The 19,913-nt window shown below is 45.6% G+C and overlaps 1 protein-coding gene across 1 annotated transcript; it reads right to left on the bottom strand.

Annotated features, from left to right (window-relative positions):
- Nucleotides 1-738: 738 nt before the first annotated feature.
- On the bottom strand, nt 739-19,110 carry LOC149327336 (putative serine carboxypeptidase CPVL). Its single transcript, XM_089564845.1, has 5 exons — nt 18,868-19,110; nt 18,425-18,523; nt 10,683-10,899; nt 5,728-6,051; nt 739-1,580 (listed from the first exon to the last, which is right to left on the bottom strand). Exons 1-5 carry the CDS (start codon nt 19,108-19,110, stop codon nt 739-741), a joined length of 1,725 nt encoding a protein of 574 aa, XP_089420971.1.
- Between the last annotated feature and the right edge of the window lie 803 nt (nt 19,111-19,913).

The following is a 19,913-nucleotide window of genomic DNA, read 5'->3' as shown; positions in this document are numbered from 1 at the left end:
TTTTCCAACATGAAATTCATATCCCAATGTAGGTACGACTGATTGAGCTTTAAATAATAATGAACCACCCCTAAGACCTCCACGCGTGTCGGAAACCTAACCTAAAAATTAAAACGAGTAAATGAGTATGATGAATTGAAACAAGTAATTAATTAGGACCAACAGAAAAGACATGCGAGACAGGACGAGGGCTGGAATTTCTAGAAAAACAATGCAGTCAGCTGAGGCTGTCATTGATCCCGGTGGGTGTCTGTATCAAGTACTTCGTTCTTTTAGGTACTGTCGCACTTCGACGTGCACATCATCCTGACACTGCCTGAAAGTTATAGGAATCTAGAATTTCTACTAGGCTTGTTCTCATTACGAACTTCTTAGTTTCCTTTAACACATTGCTTGCTTTGCTTTGTATCATATCAGGAAGTGGCCGAAGAGCAGTTATTTCTTACGACTTCAACAAATAAGAATGGAATGATGCCCGATGAGACATTCCACAATGCAACAAGTTAACAGGCTTCATTGTTTATTGGTCAATGTTCTTTTACTCGTAATCGAGTAGAAATAACTTTCAGAATTAAAGCGCAAAAAAGACCACACAAAAAGCAGACCGACCGGAACGCATGTCCTATCGTTCTCCTTTCTGTGTGCTCTCCTTGTTGCGCTGGAATTCTGAAAGCGATGCACCAACTTACCCCGCTAGGTGTTTTATTAAGTACAAATAACTTCAACGCAGAGGCGCTATCAGGCAAGTTCATCGTTCTTTTTCGCTAAAGGTGCCTGTGTTGAGAACCTCACGAACTTGCGGTACAAGTCTCTAACAGCCAAAGGCTGCTCCAAAGAGATGCAATGGCCACCGGAAAGCACCGTGGCACTCATTAGGGTGCCTGCTTTCTTCAGATATCCAAAGAGCTCTTGTGAAGAAATATTATTCCGGTACCAAAACTCTTGCGGAGTATCCTTGAGCACCTGGGAATATTGCCATGTGAGATTCATCAGGGACTGTTCAAGAGTGACTGCTGGAAACAGGGCGTCCAATTGGGCTGTGTAGAACAGGACGGGTATTTTATGTAGGACATGCAGCAGTTTTTTCTCGATGTCTTCAAAAAAATCTTTTCTTCCTAACTTCATTACAACATCATAGCTTGTGCCGTCTAGAGTTCTGGAAGAATTAACGTGGACAATTCTCTTGAAGTCAGTGCTATTTGCGTATTCCCAGTAAGTTAACACTTCCTTGGGCTGTTGCTGCTTCACTATGCTTCCCTGGTGCTCGAATCCGGTGAGGTTTTGAAACAGAGTTTTCTCTTTGGGCTTGCCGATGTTCCAAACAGTTGTGGTTAGCAGCTGAGCAGCCTCTGAATAATTTTTTTCTTTGACGAGATCACGGATCGTTTCAAACCTTTCAGCAAATGCTTTCCGGCCATAATCATCCAACAGCCTTGAGTTATAAAGATAATCTGTCGAGTCGATAATGCCCAACAGTGGGAAAAGAAATCCAACTCCAAGCATTACTCCTCTAAACCGCAGTGGAAAATCGTGTTTATGAACGCTCAGGATCCGGTCGGCCGCTACAACAGCTGATCTTGCTGCAAAACGAAAAAAAAAGGGGCACTTTAGCTGGTAGCAAAGAATCCACGATGTGCTGACATACAAGCATCGCGGTGTTTTCACACAAGAAATATCCAGCCCGCTGCTACTTATTTAGAGGGACACTGGTAGGCAGGAAGTTACACGACGAACACACGTTTCACAGCTCACAGGTATGTGGCAAGTTTTTGACCGCGCGCTCGCGTTTTCCTGTTCAGAAAGAATGCAACTCAAAGCCTAAAATAGTTTAGAGCAGCCTGGTTAAACGCGTCCTATGTATACTTTGTTCAGTTTCTCGGATATATCTCGAGAAAATGTCAAAAATTCCTGATCAGGAGTTAATTTTATTACACCCATGATGCGATGACTACTTCTCAAGCAATCGATTGTGTCATTTTTCGTTCAGTCAGAGTGTCAGTGCAAATTCACTCAACAAGAAATTGGCGAACAACGCTGTGCTAATTCGTTTCAGTTAAAAATGTTAGTATTTAGGGGCTCTCAAAATTTTTCGAGCAGAGTATATAATGTCACCCAATAACTAAAGTTTCTCGTCATGAACACCTGAGCTAAATAATGCGCTTCTACACGCAGCACAAAACCGACAATCACGCACGAAAAGTTGGCCAGTTCTTTCCGGGGACTTTTTCATGCTCGCGCTGTCACCATTCGCACACTACGGCGTAATTATGTTCGGAGACGGCTACTGGTCAGATTATTCAAGCGTTACGAAGCTACTGTGGCCGTGGAAAGTCAGCAGTGCCGCTCTGGCTTGTCAAGAAGCTCCACGGTTCCCGGAATCCCGGCGGTAGGGCCGATGGAGGAGCTCTGACCTTTCAGCATGCAAAAAATGATGAGAGGAGAGAGAAAGCACGAAGGCACTGAAATTCAGATTAGGACTACGGATAACTCAGCTTTTAGAGGATGTATTAAAAAGTCCTTGCTGGACGATATTCGAGAAGCGGCATCCTTTAACATCCAAGGAATACAGCACCTTTATTCAGAGCAGCTTTCAGCGCCCTTTTAATTCTTCAGCGCCCATATGCAGCACTTGTAAGCTCTATATGATGAGTTTTTCGTACGAATTATATGTTAGAAGTTGCAGTTTCTTACTCTGATGTGCCCATGGCAGCAAAAAGTTCTACAGTTGCCGGAGACGTATTTTGATTTTGCTAAAAGGGGCGCCAGAGGGTTGAAACAGTAAATGCTTTTGGCTTAAGCGTTGGCCATACTAAAATGAACAGGGTGTAGGCTTCGGCATTTTTCAAACTTGCCGGCTTGCCTGTGAGGTATACTTTTGAGCCACGTTCAGTAGCCGATATCTAGAGTTTTGTATTCGGATATCCGTTTCTACATGCTGTTGTACTTATTAAACATATATGCTCCGAAAGCTATAACTGCTGTCGAGAATGATGTCCCATCAAAAATATAGCACGATTGAGTCCATAATGCCCATTTTCCTAATACGCTTGCGCTTCTTTCGTGTCGTCTCTATCCTTTTTCCTGTGAACGTCTTTTTAGCGCACAGCCTTTCAAATATGAATATGTACCAACTAGCCCGTCAAAAAGCCTTACTTTCCTAATAGCTGTCACTGCATATATTGTCTTACTGGCTGCTGAATAGAAATGTACTAATCCGATTTGTTGTGATGTGGGCAGCTTCGGTATATTGATAACAGACCCTCAAGTAGTGTGCGCGTCCCTTTTAGACATGGTAAGGTTCCACGGAACGCTTCATTGAGTCAGAACATTTATTGTCATTGAATGCAGCCGCGGTGCCGCATTTAATAATAGCCTGAATCAATTATAAATGCCAGCTTCGAAAACCCATGATTCTACGGGGCTCACAGGTCGGATGTTACCGAACCTTTCTCAATGTTGGCTTTCCAAGCAGTGACAGCAGTCATCTAGCCAAGTGGTTTGAATAAAAACAAACCAGTAGCCTCCTCTACGTTACGGTCATCGTAGATAACGGTTCCACCAAGTTGTAGCTTACGTTTTACAATTCATTAGTCACGATCATAAAGAACGATCGAAGCAGTGCTAGAGTGTTCCTCGTAATCTTACAGGCCCCATAAAGATAAACGTAACGGAAGCCTCTATGTAGCATCACGATGGAAAGAAACGCGAAAAGCGCAGCGTCTACGCCCTCCGCTGTTCTAATTTCTTTTGGTGGCACTGGGTGGTTAGAAAAGACGTTAGAGTCGTCCGCTCTGTTCCGCTCCCCTCTGTTCGTGTTTCTTTCCATCGTGACAGTACAATTTACGTATCAAGCTTGTCAGAATGGAGTTAGCGCTAAGACAGACTGTAGCGTAAGCGCCAAATTCGTGTGGCAACCCAGTACGCACTTTTACGAGCTGGGATCGTTAGCAAGTCTTCTTTCAAAAAAAAAAGGTGACACTTGAGCTCCACTTTAATAACAATAATCATCATCATCAGCCTGACTACGCCCACTGCACGACAAAAGCCTCTCGCATATCCTTCCAATTAACCCTGTCCTTCGCCAGTTGCGGTCACCGTATCCCCGCAAACTTCTTAATCTCATCTGCCCACCTAACTTTCTGCTGCCCCATGCTACGCTTGCCTTCTCTTGGAATCCACTCCGTTGCCCTTAAGGACCAGCGGTTATCTTGCCTTCGCATTACATGCCCTGCCCAAGCCCATTCAATCATCTTGATTCTGACTAGGATGGCGTTAACACATGTTTGTTCTCTCACTCACTCTGCCCGCTTCCGGTCTCTAAACGTAACACTTCTCATTTTTCTTTCCATAGCTAGCTGCGTTGTCCTTCCTTAAGCTGAACCCTTTCCGTTCACCTTCACGTTTGTGCCCCGTAGGCGAGTACCAGTACCAGTACGACTTAGATGTTTTACACTTTTCTCATAAGCGTACGACGCAATAGCGTTAATGGGCATGCATGCGGAATTGGTTGTTCCAGAAATTCATCGATCCCTGGAGTCCTCAAACTACTCCTGGCACAGTGGTGCAGTGGTTAAGCGATGCGGCACTGGCCTGCGATGGCAGTTGCCGACACACGCGATGCTTGTGTGAGCAGCGTTCCTGTTCATTATCGTCTCGCGACCAATCATTAATTTTGCTGCCACCTGCCACGGTGATCAGTTTCCTCACAATCTGGTGGGAGGGTTGTGATGACGCATCAGGGTCATATGACTTATGTGGCCTACCTAGGCTTCTTCTCTGGCCGCTCCGGGTGCGAGGCTTCAAATGGTCGCCGACGGCGAACAGCTTTTTCCGACATGGGTGTACTAACGCTATCTCGTTAATTAACACCGAACCTTCAACGTGCCACGCGAGCATTTCCACCACATTGCACCGGCCTTCATGATGGCATGCGTGCTGGCTAGAGGTCCTGCTTAGGAGGTTACGGCTCCTTGTCACCGTCATCCCAGCGGTAACAAGGTCGTGGCCGGCAGAGTTACATGCCTCCTTCGGCGACTCCTGCCCTTTTCTCCTTGTCTTGTCTACGATTCGGGCACTGGACACGCCCCCCCACCCCCCCCCCCCCCTGCCCCCGATCAACCGCCTGGTGCAGAAGATTGCATTTCGAGGCCCCATTCATGTACCACTCACCAAAAATCCGGCGTCTATGTCTGCAGATTACTTACTACCTTATCGCAAAATGCATGCCGTCAGAATGAAAAAAAAGGAATTAACAATTCTGAACACGGGCAAGCTATTTAGCTTTGTGCATTTGAGAATTTTTTGCTCAGTAGCTAACAAGTAACGCGTGGTAAAGCAAGATTACTTCACTCTATGATTAGGTGCACAAAGTTGCGGCTGAATAAGGCAGCGGAAAGCCGCAAAGCATGAATATCGTTGCAAAATGTTGTCATAAAGGTGCTTTCTTACAAGCCGAGAAAGGATATGAAGTAGGGATTCGTTCCGTCATGTCGAACATCACGACTTAAGCAATTTTTTGTGACATTCAAATTTGTTCCCTGTACGTTGGCGGCTAAAAGGGCAACTTTCAGTGCGAATCAAAGGCAAAAACTGTCGCGAAACGGCAAACTGCCCCATTATCCCAAAGGAGAGATATGGTCACTAGTTCAGTACAGAGCTTCTTCGACAAAACATGACGCTTCAACATCCTTGTAAATAGGTAATCGCTTCGCGAAACTGGAATACTACCTCCGTATGATTCTCCGGCGATGTACAGTTTCCTCTTCCAATACTCCGGGAATACTCTCACGAACCGTCTAAGAAATCGAGCGATGTGCACAGCAGTCTCCTCCAGCGTGCCCGTGTAGTTGTTGTGTTCGTCGAAGCTGTATCCTGAGCCGGCTGGTTGGTCCAAGTAAATGACGTTCATATCTTTTATGACGCTGTAATTCCTATAATACAGCTTCTTGGAGGCGTCGATACCTAGAGGGCCGTTTTCAAGGAACTGGCTGAATAGAGACGATTTTCCGGGGGTCCCTGACAGCCACAACAGAAGAGGTTTCTTCAAGTCGTCTTTCTGAAAACGTTAGGAGTGGACAGAACGTTAGGTATGTAAATAAGGATAAAGTCACTATTCATAGCATTCAGTGGCCTGCAGTTCTCTCTGTGAAGTTTCTATGTGCAGCGACATCCACGTTGATGGTGCATTCAGTGCAGCTACCCCCAAATATGTTGACAAGAGCATTTCTTTACAGTTAGTGAAAGTTTGTTATGCTAAGTACACGCTTAGAAATTTGAAGAAACATTATTTGGTAAAAGAATAGAAACAACTCTCAAGAAAGAACTATTATAAAAGGCAAAACCGTTTAGAATTATGTTGTTTGATTTCATATACCACAGATGTGACTCGATTTATCTTCCTATTAAGTCCGTAAAATAAAAATTGTTTCCTGGGAATACAGTGCCTAAAGATGTATTTTGGAATCAAATGAAGAATGCATTTCAAGCTGATGCTTCCTCTTAGACCTATGTAGGTTGTGACGCGAGCATCAATGACTCCTACAGAGTGTAGATTCAACTGATAGAAGCGGGCCTTACTCTCAGCTTCTGTGTATCGCGGGTAGAGGTGAAAGGAAAACTAGTGGTTTACAAAGTAGCTTGGTCTAGTGTTAAAAATAAAATATCAGCACAACAACTGAAGTGGGTTACGAATTGGGTTAAAAAGAGCAGTGGAAAAAGCCATTTATCAAAGTTGACGCGAAAAACATTTGCAGTGGCCCAGTTGACCTAGGCCAGGATATACGTAGCGAAAGCAGTTTCGTCTACTGACATTTCAGTAGCGACACGCCCTCGTCGTTCAGCCGCTGGGCGGCACCTCTTCGCGATGCGTTCCTCTCGTTCTTCGGGCATCTCGGCCGCCCGCTTAGCCTTTCTCACCTCGTCTTCACAAGGCGCGGAAGCAGTGCGCGAACCACCACCTGCGCCATCTTCTGGGCCAGCGCCGTACATTGCGAGAGGGGTTTTCAGTGAGTGCCGCGTGATGGGGCTTCTACTACACGCTAAGCACGGAGGATATTTACCCGAAACGGAGGAAATTTGGTACTAGCTTTATTGCGACATCTTTAATTAACATGCTCATAATTACTCATGTAGGCCTTAGTACATATCTCGAAGACAAGTTTTTAAGAACTGTGCATTCTCTAGACGCGCCTCTTCAGCTTCAAGCATCGAAATGTCGTGGCAGAGTGGCAGCGCCCCGTCTCGCACGCCGGCGGTCCGGGTTCGCTTCCCACCTAGAACCCAATTTTCTTTTTGTATGATTGGCAGTCCGAGCGGCGCCATGGTTGCCATGGTACTGGTTTACATGGTAACGGCGCATGCGCAGTAGTGGCCTGTGCCATTCACCACGAAATGCGCGTCTGCTATCCTAATGCAGCTTTCACTACAAAGGTAAGCACACACAAGGAGCGTTGCTTCCGCTTTGTCCCTTATCCGAAGCTGTCGTAAGCAGGTTCAGTGATGTTATAAAGGTGTTGTTTCAAAGCTCAGCTATTTTAATGTCCTAGTTCATTTCGACCTCTATCCACAACGTTACTCGTACGGTAGAATGCGAAGCAAAAACTAGAAGCATCGTGCTACACTACGAGAAATGAAGCAAACAACATTACACATACGTTTACATAATATTTTCTAAATGGCCGACGGGCCTAGCCACGAGCATTCCTTTCCGCGCAGCAGCCTACTTCCTGATCTCTCACATTAGTATTTTGACCCTCTAAAAGAGTCTTTCTTTTTATGCGTTCAAATGCTTGTCGATATGCAAAAATTTCGAAAGCTCTCAACAACGAGTCCCCACAGTTTAGTCCCATGAGACGGGAAGGGAATTGCATTGTAGCGCAGCTGATGGGATCCTGGCAGAAAAAAAAAATTGGTCTCAATGATACCAGTATACTGAGGAGGGGAGTGCATATTGCAACCGCGCAATATGGCGAGGGACAAAGAGATGAAAGCACAAGATAATACGCGGAACTTCAACTAAGGTTTACTACAAGAAAAACCACATTTATACAAGATTCGTAATCACACCGTATAATCCGCAGACACCATCACATTATACACGCACGTAGGCGCGCGTGGTACAAGTTAGCATCTAGATAGTCGAATTTTTTCTTTGATCACGATACTGAAGTGGAGCTTGCGCAACGGTCATTTTCTTTTTCTATTCAGTAGGCTTCAAAAATTTCCCTGCTAAGCTGAGTCGTTAATTTTTTCAGGACAATTGCGTAGCGGAACCTGGGCGTGCAGTGGCGACAATGTTTTGCCAGTTCCCCGCCCCCCGCCAATGATTCAACGGCTGCGCGATGCTCCTGAAGTCTAACATTCAGGAAACGTCCAGTTTGCCCTATGTAGCAATTCCCACATGTGAAGGGTATTTGGTACACCACCCAAGTTTTGCAGGGAACGAACCTGTCTGCGTGCTTAATGCGGCACTCATTCTTTTTTCCACTTCACTGCACCATATTGCACATGCCCGACAGCTTTTTTTTGGGGCGCCGTGAAGACCACCGGGACATCACATTTCATGGCTTCTTTTTTGAGGCGATGGTAAATCTGGTGGAGGTATGGTATAGCCACGGATCACCGGCGTTGCGGTTCTTCACTTGGCCAGTGCTTCGGTGGGCGTCGAGCTTCCTTGGCAAGGGCTTCTATCACCGAGGTGACCATCTCTCGAGGAAAACTAGCACTACTCAGTCGTTGTAACTGAAATCGCACGCTATCCTGCATTTCATTTGGGCAAGACTTATAAAGAGCAGCGCGGAGGCAGTTTTTTGCTATTCCCCTTTTAATAAGCTTTGAATGAGCTGACTGGTGGTTTCAAATACATTTTTTGAGCAAGGCTGGTAGCAGTATAAATGTGTATAATTGTATAAATGTGGTTTTCCTTGTAGTAAACCTTAGCTGAAGTTCCGCGTCTTGTCCTGAGCTTTCCTCTCTTCGTCCCTCGTCGTTTTGCGCGGCTGCAATATGCACTCCATTGTCAACCACCAACTAGCCTGCCTTCACTTGTTACATACCGAGGAAGTGGGCTGGTGATGCCGAAATCTCTATACTTGTTTCATACACATAGCAGCCATATCAAGCAACGCTGCAGAGAATGCGGAATTAACGCGTTCGCGAAACCGTATTACTAAGCTAAGCATCATTCGCTCTTCTTGAAGACTCGGTGAGTGTTTGGACGAAAACAAAGAACGGTATTATACGAAGTGGTAGCATTAAAAAAGCGGTCGAACCTGTGAGCCGCTCAGTGTTCGGGTGCTCTGGCTATGGTTCCCACTAAGTGTGAACAACCTTTTGGGCCCGACGAAGACATTGAGATTCGGCCTACAGAAGCTGCCTATCATACTGCCACATGTCATTCTTCTTGAAGTCTCGACAAGACACAGGGCAGAAAATGGCAAACATAAAGCGCCGCCTAGGAGATGCTATTCACGGCCCTAAAGGTTTATCGCAAAGAGATATATTTGTGTTCACTTTGGTTGTACGGTGAATTACCTTTTGGGCGTGGACTTGGCCTCCGCAAACAGGCGTGCTAGCTTTGACAGCGTTGACTGCTGTGTATAAAACGGCGCATAATTTGTTGTTTGGGCTTTTCTACCTTATAAAAGCTCTGTTAGTGGTAAGGGCGGTCTCTCCATGATAAAAAGGCTGTAACCTATCGGCACCTTCTAATTGCCTTCGCTATCCCTTCAAAGCATTTGTTTCTGGGTTAGAAATTTAGCACTTTATTGGCGTTAGCACTGAAGCGATTTTGTCTTCGGTTCTCAGTGCGGCAAATCTTTACTTCCTAAATATCGATCGAGTATCGTAGCTGTCCATAATGCCGTATCACTCAATTCATATATATTCACTTCACTGATGTCTGAGCATCCGCCTAGTATTCGGGAGCTGTTGGGTTGATCCCCAGCTCCACCCGGTGCGCACCAGTTTTCTAATGGGTACCAGATTTCTCTTGGCCTGGTTCTTTACTTTTATAGTGTGAAATGCTTGAGAAAAGAGTATTGCACCTTGACAGATAAGTGGTTTTTGCGCTGAGAAAGGGCTTATACCCTCCTTGTGCGGTAAAGCTGACTTGTGACCTTTTTCCTTCCGAACGTAGCCATTTTCACCATGGACTTGACCACTTTTAACTATTTGGTTGCCCACATATCAGGGCAATTCTGAGCCACCGTCTGCCTTTCACACGCGGTGCACCCCTCGTCAGCCGAGCGCTAGGCCAGGCGACCGCCTGTTTCCACTGGACTCACCGGCTGGTTAGACAAGCGGCTGCATCGATAATGCAGTTTGAACGAGGAAGCAATATCACTGTAGGGCAAAAAAAAATTAATCAGCTATTTGGCGTCAGGTGAAAGTGACGTACGGGTGCACTAAATGGCAGACAGGCCTGGCACCAAAGCTTCGATATGAAAAAAAACACTGACTTTTTTCACAGAGTAGCTCAGAAGTCAAACAAGCCTTCTTTGTTAAAAAAAAAAACAATATAAAATTGTGTTATAAAAATTATGCGCTACTGACTACAAGGACGGCAAGCAAGGACGGGAATCAAGGTAAACCAAATCAATAATACAAGACACAACAATATCACAATGCTCTAACAGCATGCGAACACGTATTGTACCGGAAACAGCTCGGTAAAACAGATATGCTTGCCTCTGACTTTATGTGCAGGAAGAATAAGTAGGAAGAGTAGGATATATCGCTGTCTTTGTCGACAGGAATCAATCCGGAGTAGGCTTCCAGATGCTGGCAAGGTTCTGGTAGACAAACGCGGCTTCTTTGCTTCATCTCCACACGCTTTGCGCCCGATACTTCATCGTTCGTGGCATACAGGTATACGTCTTCAAAAGGCGGACTGAAAAATAACTGCACATAAGTTAAACATTCCCTTCGTCGTAGAACACAGGTCGCATAACTTGCTTTTAGCAACCATGCATCCTCTGAAAGCGTTCATAAGGTTGGAATAGTGAAAGGTTTGCTGTAAATATCTGTCACCTCCCGTACTTACCGTATTTTCACACTTTATTTTGTTCACTTATAGCTTTTACCTGCATAATATAGTGAGTTACCACGAACGTACATGCGCTTTGAGGGCAATGGTAAGCGTAAAGCACGGCAAACACAGGAATGTAAGAAAGGCGACGGACAAGCGCTACTCAGTCTTTATAATAAGTCTTTCTAATCAAACTTACTAAAAAAAAACTACTTGGAAGTAGCGCTGTCTATCGTCTTTCTTACAGTCTTGTGTTTTGCGCGCTTTACGCTTACCATCGGTTGCCAGCTAGCCCGCACCCACATCTTACTAAGTTTTGAGGGTCCATCAGATAATAGGAAGTATAAGGGGTGGCTCAGGGGGCTTGAGCCCTACCCCCCAATCAAAGTCAGCATATGGCGTCCGATGATGTTGCTAGGAATAATGCTCATTAAGTTCGCCGGTTGGCTGGCATAGCTTCTAAATAAAAAAGGAAGGAAACGAAGTAGCAATTTATGACAGAGAAAAGAAAGATGAGGTGAACTAGGAAGGAGAAACACGGCTAGGGACGAAACTACACCCCCCGAAAACTTTTTCTCGCCCTGCTACCAATGATAGGTAGGAAAGTTAACACGTTTTGGCGGGCTAGTTGGTTAAGCATCTTGAATAAACAGCGCGAACGAAGACGAGCACAAAATACAAGAAAATGGAGCGCTGTGTCGTCCATTTTCTTGTCTTTTGTGCTCGTCTTCGTTCGCGCTGTTTATTCAAGGTAGGAAACGGAAGAGACGAGCCTTTGCGTGCTGCGAGCACTAGGGTTACCTCAGTCTTAGTGACCCTGCATCGTCTCGTCAACTTTCCCCCTTCACCTCTACGCGCCTCTTACCCGAACAAAGAACAACCCCACCCCACGGCATGGGGAGAAAGGCTCGTGTCCTTCCACTTCTTGCCTAGCCGTCATAGCTGAGCCAGAAACATAAACGAAACGATGGAGTGAGTGAAGAGACGAGAGAAACTATGCCAGCCACCACAACCAGCTCCACGCACAACAAAACACCTTGCTCGCCTAGTTTGTACGGATTCATGCATGAGTCCTGAGAGCATTCCTGAAGGTAAAAATATTCAGCAGAAATCTTTCTTGCCTTGTAAGATGCAACGACGACATCTTTACTGACTTAATATCTCGGTATTTTCTGACGCTCCTAGCCCAGCACAAATTCATCTACATTACAAAAGACGACCGAAAAAGAGGACAGGGCAGAATTCCGGACCCGAGGGTGAACGGCTAAACCGCCGTCTTTAATTATAGCCCAGCACACCCGGCAGGACTGCTCTGTTTCGCAAGTATCAGTAGCGCCCCCTCCTCCTCCACTCTTCCTTTTTTTTCTCATCGACACCATACACATCTGCCCCATGCAACCAAGCTGCCAGTGGCAATTCGCCGCATGCGTGAAAGGTATTAAGCAGGAGCTCTCCAGTGTACTTTTTTTAAAAACCAGGGTATTCAACTAGCCTACAAGCCATTTTCAAGGTTTAGCTACTTCCTCCCATGTACCAAGAATAGGCCCCCAAACAAGATGTGAAGGAAGGATTTCTGAGCAGTGGTGCATTGACCGCCCCTAAATCGGCGAGACGAAAAGCTCCTCGGAATGATTTGGACAACACGCGCGAAGGTGACCGCAGTGCTGAACTAGAGGCTGGGCCAAGCGTATGCGCCCTCAGCATATCATGTGGCTGCGCACAAACCGCCTCGTTTAAAACCTGCGGCCGCGGAAGGCACCAAACAGGTCTGAAGCCTGAAATATCTCTCCCGGCCTACGCAACGGATGACGTACTTGTTCACTTGCGACTGGCGTAGTATTATAGAGAACAGTCATCGAAAGCTGGCTGTAACTTTCTTGACCCTGCTGGTTTGTTCCAATAAGGAAATGTGGTGTTCACGCGCAGAAAACCAGCGATATCAGTTTCTCGTGCTCTTCGAATAATGAAAGCGCGCGACAAATATGTTTACAAGCCATGCGAAAACGAAAGTGGCGCTGCAGTGGCTCAGTGCTAAAACGCTCGTCTACCGAACCGGAGTACCCGGGTTCAAAACCGACCGCAGCGGCCGCATTTCAATGGAGGCGAAACGCAAGAAGCCCCCGTGTACTGTGCGATGTCAGTACACGTTAAAGGTCCCCAGGTGGTCGAAATTATTCCGAAGACCTCCACTACGGCAGCTCTTTCTCTCTTCCTTCTTTCACTCCTACCTTCCTTCCCTTACGGCGCGGTTCAGGTGTCCACCGAGATATGACAGACAAGTACTGCGCCATTTCCTTTCCTCAAAAACCAATTTACCGGCCGGGAAGCGCTAATAAGGTTTTGCGGTGTAGCCTCATTAACCGCAGGTACCGCGCTTTTTCCACGTATCAAGTGCCAAGACGCAACGACACATGTCAGTGATCAGGTAAGGAGCTCATGTTTATCCTCTCTTTGTGGTGGACGAATCCAACCGGGGTCATGGGATTCGCACCCTCCCTTGGTATAGATGACTATAGTATACATGGTATAGATGGTGTAGATGACTATGGTATAGATGACTAAGATGGTTCACAGAAACTAACCAATCAAACTGCAGATCTCTTAAATCACCATACCATAATTATATCTATTATAAATGAAAGCAAGTCGGTAGGTATATTCAAAAAGAGTCTTCACAAGTATGTATTGTGTCTGAATAAAACATCTTGTAATGTCCAAAATTTCTGTATCTAAAAGTTTTGGTGAAATGTTTATGGGAATCGCCCAAGGTGGAGTAGATTTGTAATAAGGGAGTAGTTACTCAATGAGTAATTACTCAATCAGTAATTACTCCCTTCATGTAAAAGCTTTGTTTGCAATCTGTTTACGGTAAGGTGAACTGTGCGTCCTTTATGTAGCGAATATGTATTCTACATTGTATTCTATGACTGTCCTTTTTGCCATGCTCTGTATGATGTGTCAGACGTTGCAGGAAGTTGACGCCTAGTGTCAACTTCCTTGGCAACTGTATCGTTGTCAAAATAAACTTCATACTAAGCTTGCTGGAGCAGGCCGGAGGCGCTTAGTCCCATATTTTTGCGAACATTTACTGCGACAATAATTAAATGCAGTACTACCTTTGTCCAGACGTGAGTGAAGTATGAAAACACCTGTCGCCATGTACAGGGGCGATGGAAAGAAACGCGAACAGAGCGAAGCCTAGACGCTACGCTGTTCACATTTCTTTTCATCACGATTTCACTTCGGCGGTAGCAAAAAGACGCTAGAGTCGTCCGTGATTGATTCTAGGACGACTGTAACGCCTTTTCCTTACCACCGAGGTGAAAATTCCATTGAAAGAAATTTTAACCGTTGAACGCGTAGGCGCCGCGTTCGTGTTTCTTTCTATCGCGATAGTACATTGTCAGCGCTGCATTTCTTCTGTACAGACAAACGACACTGCATCTTCTTGCTTGACTTTGGTGTGTCCGAAGTTCAGCTTTCTTAGACAAATATTTTTAAGATTGCAATGTTATAAGTAATGGTTATGAAAATGTTGAATGTAGTGATACATTCTTCTGATTTGTAGCGAAATCTTTATCGCAAAGTGTCTCAAACGATCGTAAGGAACAGTTAAGACTGCTATAAAAAACAAATGGGGAACGATTATAAAAATACCAAATCCATTAATACAGAAAAATACATGACTGCCGTTGAATCATCTGTGGATATATTTATTGTTAAAGTGAAATCTTACATTATATGAAAAAACAGCGTCCATAACTGCTTTCCCGTTAAAAAATGTTTTTGTCTAGAATTGCCAGGTATGGGCGAACGCCATTAAAAGAACATGGGGTGCGATTTGAACAGGCAATTTACGTGGACGCGGCAGGACCGCTCAACGGGATGTCAACAATAGCATGCACGAATGCGCAAGGTAAAATAGCTAATGGGGCATCAATTTGATTCCAGGGAATCGCCCAGGCTGAGGAAGCAGGGATAGCTTCGGGAATGGTTTCCAGGAAGGTGTCTTGTGTAATTACGGACTCCCAGACTGCATGTCGTAACTGTACAAGAGGAAGGATTGGTAAACACGGATACAAAGTGCTCAGAACTAAAGAAGATACGGACTTTAAATCCACAGTCATACGGACTCCTGGACGCTCTGTCGATGTTGAAAGTGAAGGCGCTCACGGCACTGCCCGCGCACCATTACCCTGGGTTCCCCAACATTCGCCGAAACATAATTGTTTTGAACCACTATTAAGCTATAGGGATTTACTCCAGAATTTGATATTAACGAGGAAAGTATACGCAGAACCGCACAAAAATCTCAACAGGGAGCAAGGGGCCATTCAAGAAAATTAATATAAATCCCGTCAAATTCAGCTGTATGTTTAAAATTCGTACGATCCGCATTGAGCTTTCTGCAGTGAAGTGGCTGACTTATACGATATGGTACCGGCATTCCATAAAAAGAAACCCACCAATATCAACAATCAATGACCCAACAACTGAGGACTGGGAGGCGGTGCTGTCCCGCTCAAATTCAGAAGACTAGCCTTCGCTGATGAACCCGGCAAGAGCGGCGGCAAAAATTTACCACCATAATCCTTGCCTCAAAGCCATCTGTGTAAAGGCACCATCTTTCATAGACTACAATCACAAAGTAGCTGTTCGACACTGCCGCACAGTGACCTGCCCTAATTCCTTCCTTCCTAAAACATGTCGCTACTGGAATAATCTTTCACCACAGCCACATGTGTTAGCGACACTGCGCGTTTTAAAGCAAATTACTCACACTGTTAGAATCAGACCAATTGTGATATGTTGCTTACCCATATATCGACTATATAAGGTTCTCTTTTTGTAATCCTTTTATTTTTTACTTCTGTACTTTTCTTCCCAATGTTTTCGTCCTCTCTCTCTAGTATCTTTCAGTATTTTTCATATATTTAGCGTTCTTTTTGATCTATGTATTGTTTATTTCACTGTCCCACCCGCTCTGTAATGCGAAAGCCCTGAGGGTAAAATAAATGAAATGAAATGAAAAGCCAATGGGATTCTGGAATGAGGGCCCACACAATCGTTATGCATTAAGCGTTTTTCTCTCCCTCTCTCTGGGTATGGGGGACCACGAGCGCGTCTGCGTGGGCTTAGAGGGCACTTTCACGACGCTTATGTGACTACTTGCAGAATTCTGTAAGTAAGCTTCTCTGCAACGATGTTTTTCAACCCAAAACTATCGTTCACACACGGCATTTTCGCATTCTTACGAAAAGGAAGGAGGAGGTTCGCCTTAATCAGCGTTAGAAGGAAGTTGCCGAAAGAACGGGGGAGATGGCCGAAATTATTGACGAGCGGGAGGGGAAAGCTATAACCCCCCCCCCCCCCCCCCCCGTGCTGTGATTTGTTTAGAGTTCCTCCCGAAAAAATTCTCTGCATATGCGAGTATACTCTGCACTTAAAACCATCTCCTGCCATAGCCTCGCAGTCCTTTAATTAACAGAAAGGGCGTGCTACTCACCGAAATAATGTCACGAAAAGTGATAGCCAGGGTAAATTAGATGAATTGTGAGCGCCCATGAGGTCTTGTCTAGATGAGGCGGCGCTGTTCTTGTCGCAAAGTTTTAGAAATGACGGTGCCGTGTTTGAGTGGACGTGTTATCTCACTGCTCATACTCTCAATTGAATATGGCAGCAGAACAGACAATCAACCTATCCAGTTGCACTGCGCACAAAATTGTGTTGTCAAATTTCTAGACATTGCACCAGCATAAAACCCCGCCGCGGTGGCTCAGTGGGTGACGGCGCTCGGCTGCTGACCCGAAAGACGCGGGTTCGATCCCGGCCGCGGCGGCTGAATTTCTTGAAGGCGAAATTCTAGAGGCCCGTGTGCTGTGCGATGTCAGTGCACGTTAAAGAACCCCAGGTGGTCGAAATTTCCTGAGCCCTTCACTACGGCGTCTCTCATAGCCTCAGTCGCTTTGGGACGTTAAACCCCAATAAACCAACCTAAACCAAGCACCAGCATAAAGGACGACCGCATGTAACGAGTAGAGAGGATATTCCGTGGTTCCTTTACGTGTCTCTTCTTTACTCTCGTACGATGGTCGGAAACTTGGATCAAACATCAGCCCGCGATTCTGCTTTAGCTGAAGTTTTCTGATCCCTCGCAGTCCTAAACTCACAGGTGGAGCCACGCAACTCCGCACAACTTCCTCCATACGACTTGCGGTCTTTCAAGATTGAATTCTAGCGAACAGTTTGCCCACGGCTTCTATTTCGTAGTGCTCACCATTATATGTTCATTTCGACATTACTTCTATCTTCGTGTCATCGCTGGAAGATTAGGCCTTTTCTGCGCTCGCGGTTTGAAAGTGGTTACGCGCTTCGGAAAAATATTACTGCATTATTCGAATACAGAATATTAAACGCCATTTTCTGGTTAATGTAAAGCTACTCACTACTATTTACGTTAAACGACCTTGCAGATGCTGCTTCTGAAGTACTTTGATCACATTTGGGACGTCTTACATAACCCGGTTGTATGCTAGCGTCTTGAAGTGAAGACAGCATACAAAAGCAAGAGATCATGCATGGTCATGGTTTCCGTACCACATTTCATGAACATCAACGTAAATTTGAAGAAAAATGAAATGCTATTAACTGCTTACCGCTGCTTGAGGTAGAAGCACTCATTCTGTCTGTGACCACCACCGCTTTCGCAGTGCGTTAGGAAAACATAAACCTGCAAAATAATGGCACAGCCCTGTAGTGCATTCATCCCTGCAAGAGACAAGTATGTTACTGCGCACTGCAAGCGGGCTTTATTTATACTTCTTTATGCTCCAAGAAGAATGCTCTTTATGCAGAAAAAGAAGAAAATAGCTCGATCACTATGCGCGGGTGTTAATTCATCTTGGTTGACGTTTTTATTTTCATTCCCGTGAATAAATAGCAGCGCCAAAGAGTAGAAAAAAAATGGCTGCGACTTAGCTCAGCAAACCCTAAATTTGCGAGCGAAACTCACGCTTGCCGAACCAGCGTGAAGTCACGCTACGGCCTATTGCTGCAGTGCCACGTGTCTGCAACAACTTTCTCAGCTCCAACACATGCAGCCCACATCTCTCTCTCACCACCGCCTCGTACCTCAAAGCGAGATTGAGGCGTCCATTGACCCAGGGTAGTGGTGGTGAAAAACCTTTTATTAGAAGGCCTAAAAAAACTAAATTATGTAGCAGCATTATGCAGAAAAATTATGCAGCAGCCTTTGTTGCCAAGGGAGAACGAAGGAGAAGAAAGTGGGCCATATGAGATTTCCGCTGTGCGGAAGACTAGAAAAGCGGTGTTTTAAGCATAGACACACGGTCCGACATTAAGGGAGGAGAGACCGTCCAGAATGGCAGTGTGATGTACATTGTCGAATTCTTTGGGAAGGTCTAGCGCCAGGATAGCTCGAGTGCGTTCGCGGTGGGAAGGGTGCAGAACAAACTCTGAAAGCTGGAGCATGGCATCCTAGATGGACAATTGGGGACAAAAGCCGAACATGGAGTCCGGATACATGTCGTGGTCATCCAGATAAGTCCGCAGGCGGGTCAGGATGACGTGCTCGAACAGCTTGCCGAGATAGGAGATGAGAGAGCGGAGCTGTTCTAAGGCAATAGGTTTGCCGGATTCGGGGATGAAAGAGGCGCGTGCATGGGTCCACGAGGAGAGAAGAGGGCCAGCCTGCCAATGAGTATTCATAAGGTTAGTAAGGGCTTCAAGGGAGGGAGTATCTAGGTTTCGGAGTGCTTTGTTAGTGATACGGTCAGCCCCCAGGCCGATGTGGTGTGGAGCTTGAGTAGCGCCGCACGAACCTTGCCTACGGAGATGTCCGCATCAAGATCGGGGCTGGCGGAGCTGGAGTAAGTGGGAAGAGGAGTAGGAGGGTAGGTGCAGTGGTAGTGGTTCCTGAGGGCCGCCAGGAAGCCAGCATAGGAGAGTGGGCAGGAGTGAAGGATGTGGGAGATATCCTTGCGCTGGGAGGCTTTGGTGTGCAAAGGGTCTAGAAGTATCCTGAGTAGCGACCACGTGTCTTGGAGGCGCAGGTTGCCGGCCATTCGATCGCACGTATGGCCCCACTGTTGCCGAAGAAGAGAGGAGCAGTGTTCCTTCATGTCCGACGACAGCTGAGCAAACAAAGGCGCAGGGGAGTATTCTGCTTATGGGCCTGCCAGCGGCGGTGGACAGCGTGATAAGCCTCCCAGAGGGTCACCAGACGGCTGTCTGTTGTAGTTGAGTGTGATGCTGCAGGGAGTGTGGATGTAAGTTATTAAGTTTTTTATTTGTGGTAAAATTTTCAAAACATTCCGTCCTGGGTGAGTAGGCCAAAGGCGGTTTCCCGCCTGACGAGGCCATCCCACCCTTGACAGCAGAGGCAACTATTTACAGGGTTTGAAGACGCGTGTAAAAAGTACATACAAACAGATTGCAACAGTGTAATTATAGACAGTGCATTTAAACCATTTATGTACAACATATTTGCACGAGACAAAAACATACAATAGGTTGAAATGCAAACAAAGAAAATGCCAGCTTATGTATATCAGAAATAAAATAAATCAGCAAAATAAGAAAAAGCGTAATTGCCTTTAAACATTTAAAATAATATTTGCATTTGGACAAAAAAAAAACTGGATACATATGATGCATGGAAATTTCACCTATACCTCCATAAGGTACATAAGTTTCATTGTTTTCTTGATTTTGGGTTGTGATGGATTGACAGATAGTATTTCAGAAATGGCAGGATATTGATGCAAAAGTCTTGGAATTTGTCTGCTCAACCTGTAGTCTCCATAGTTCGTACGTGATCTGGGTATTTGCACTGTATCTTGTCTAAGTTCATAGGGGGTAGATTTGT

Source organism: Amblyomma mixtum, chromosome 10 (assembly GCF_055824585.1).
Source record: "Amblyomma mixtum isolate Tamu chromosome 10, ASM5582458v1, whole genome shotgun sequence".
Lineage (NCBI taxonomy): Eukaryota > Metazoa > Arthropoda > Arachnida > Ixodida > Ixodidae > Amblyomma > Amblyomma mixtum.
Note: the sequence above shows the minus strand (reverse complement) of the source record. Positions and strands in the feature narration are given on the sequence as shown.

Coding starts and splice junctions, on each gene's coding strand:
- LOC149327336 (XM_089564845.1), bottom strand. CDS start 19,110: ATGGCCGGCAACCTGCGCCTCCAAGACACGTGGTCGCTACTCAGGATA. Junction 18,524..18,867: donor CGGACATCTCCGTAGGCAAG/GTTCGTGCGGCG, acceptor TTGTCCATCTAG/GATGCCATGCTCCAGCTTTC. Junction 6,052..10,682: donor GCACATAAAGTCAGAGGCAA/GCATATCTGTTT, acceptor GTTTTCAGAAAG/ACGACTTGAAGAAACCTCTT.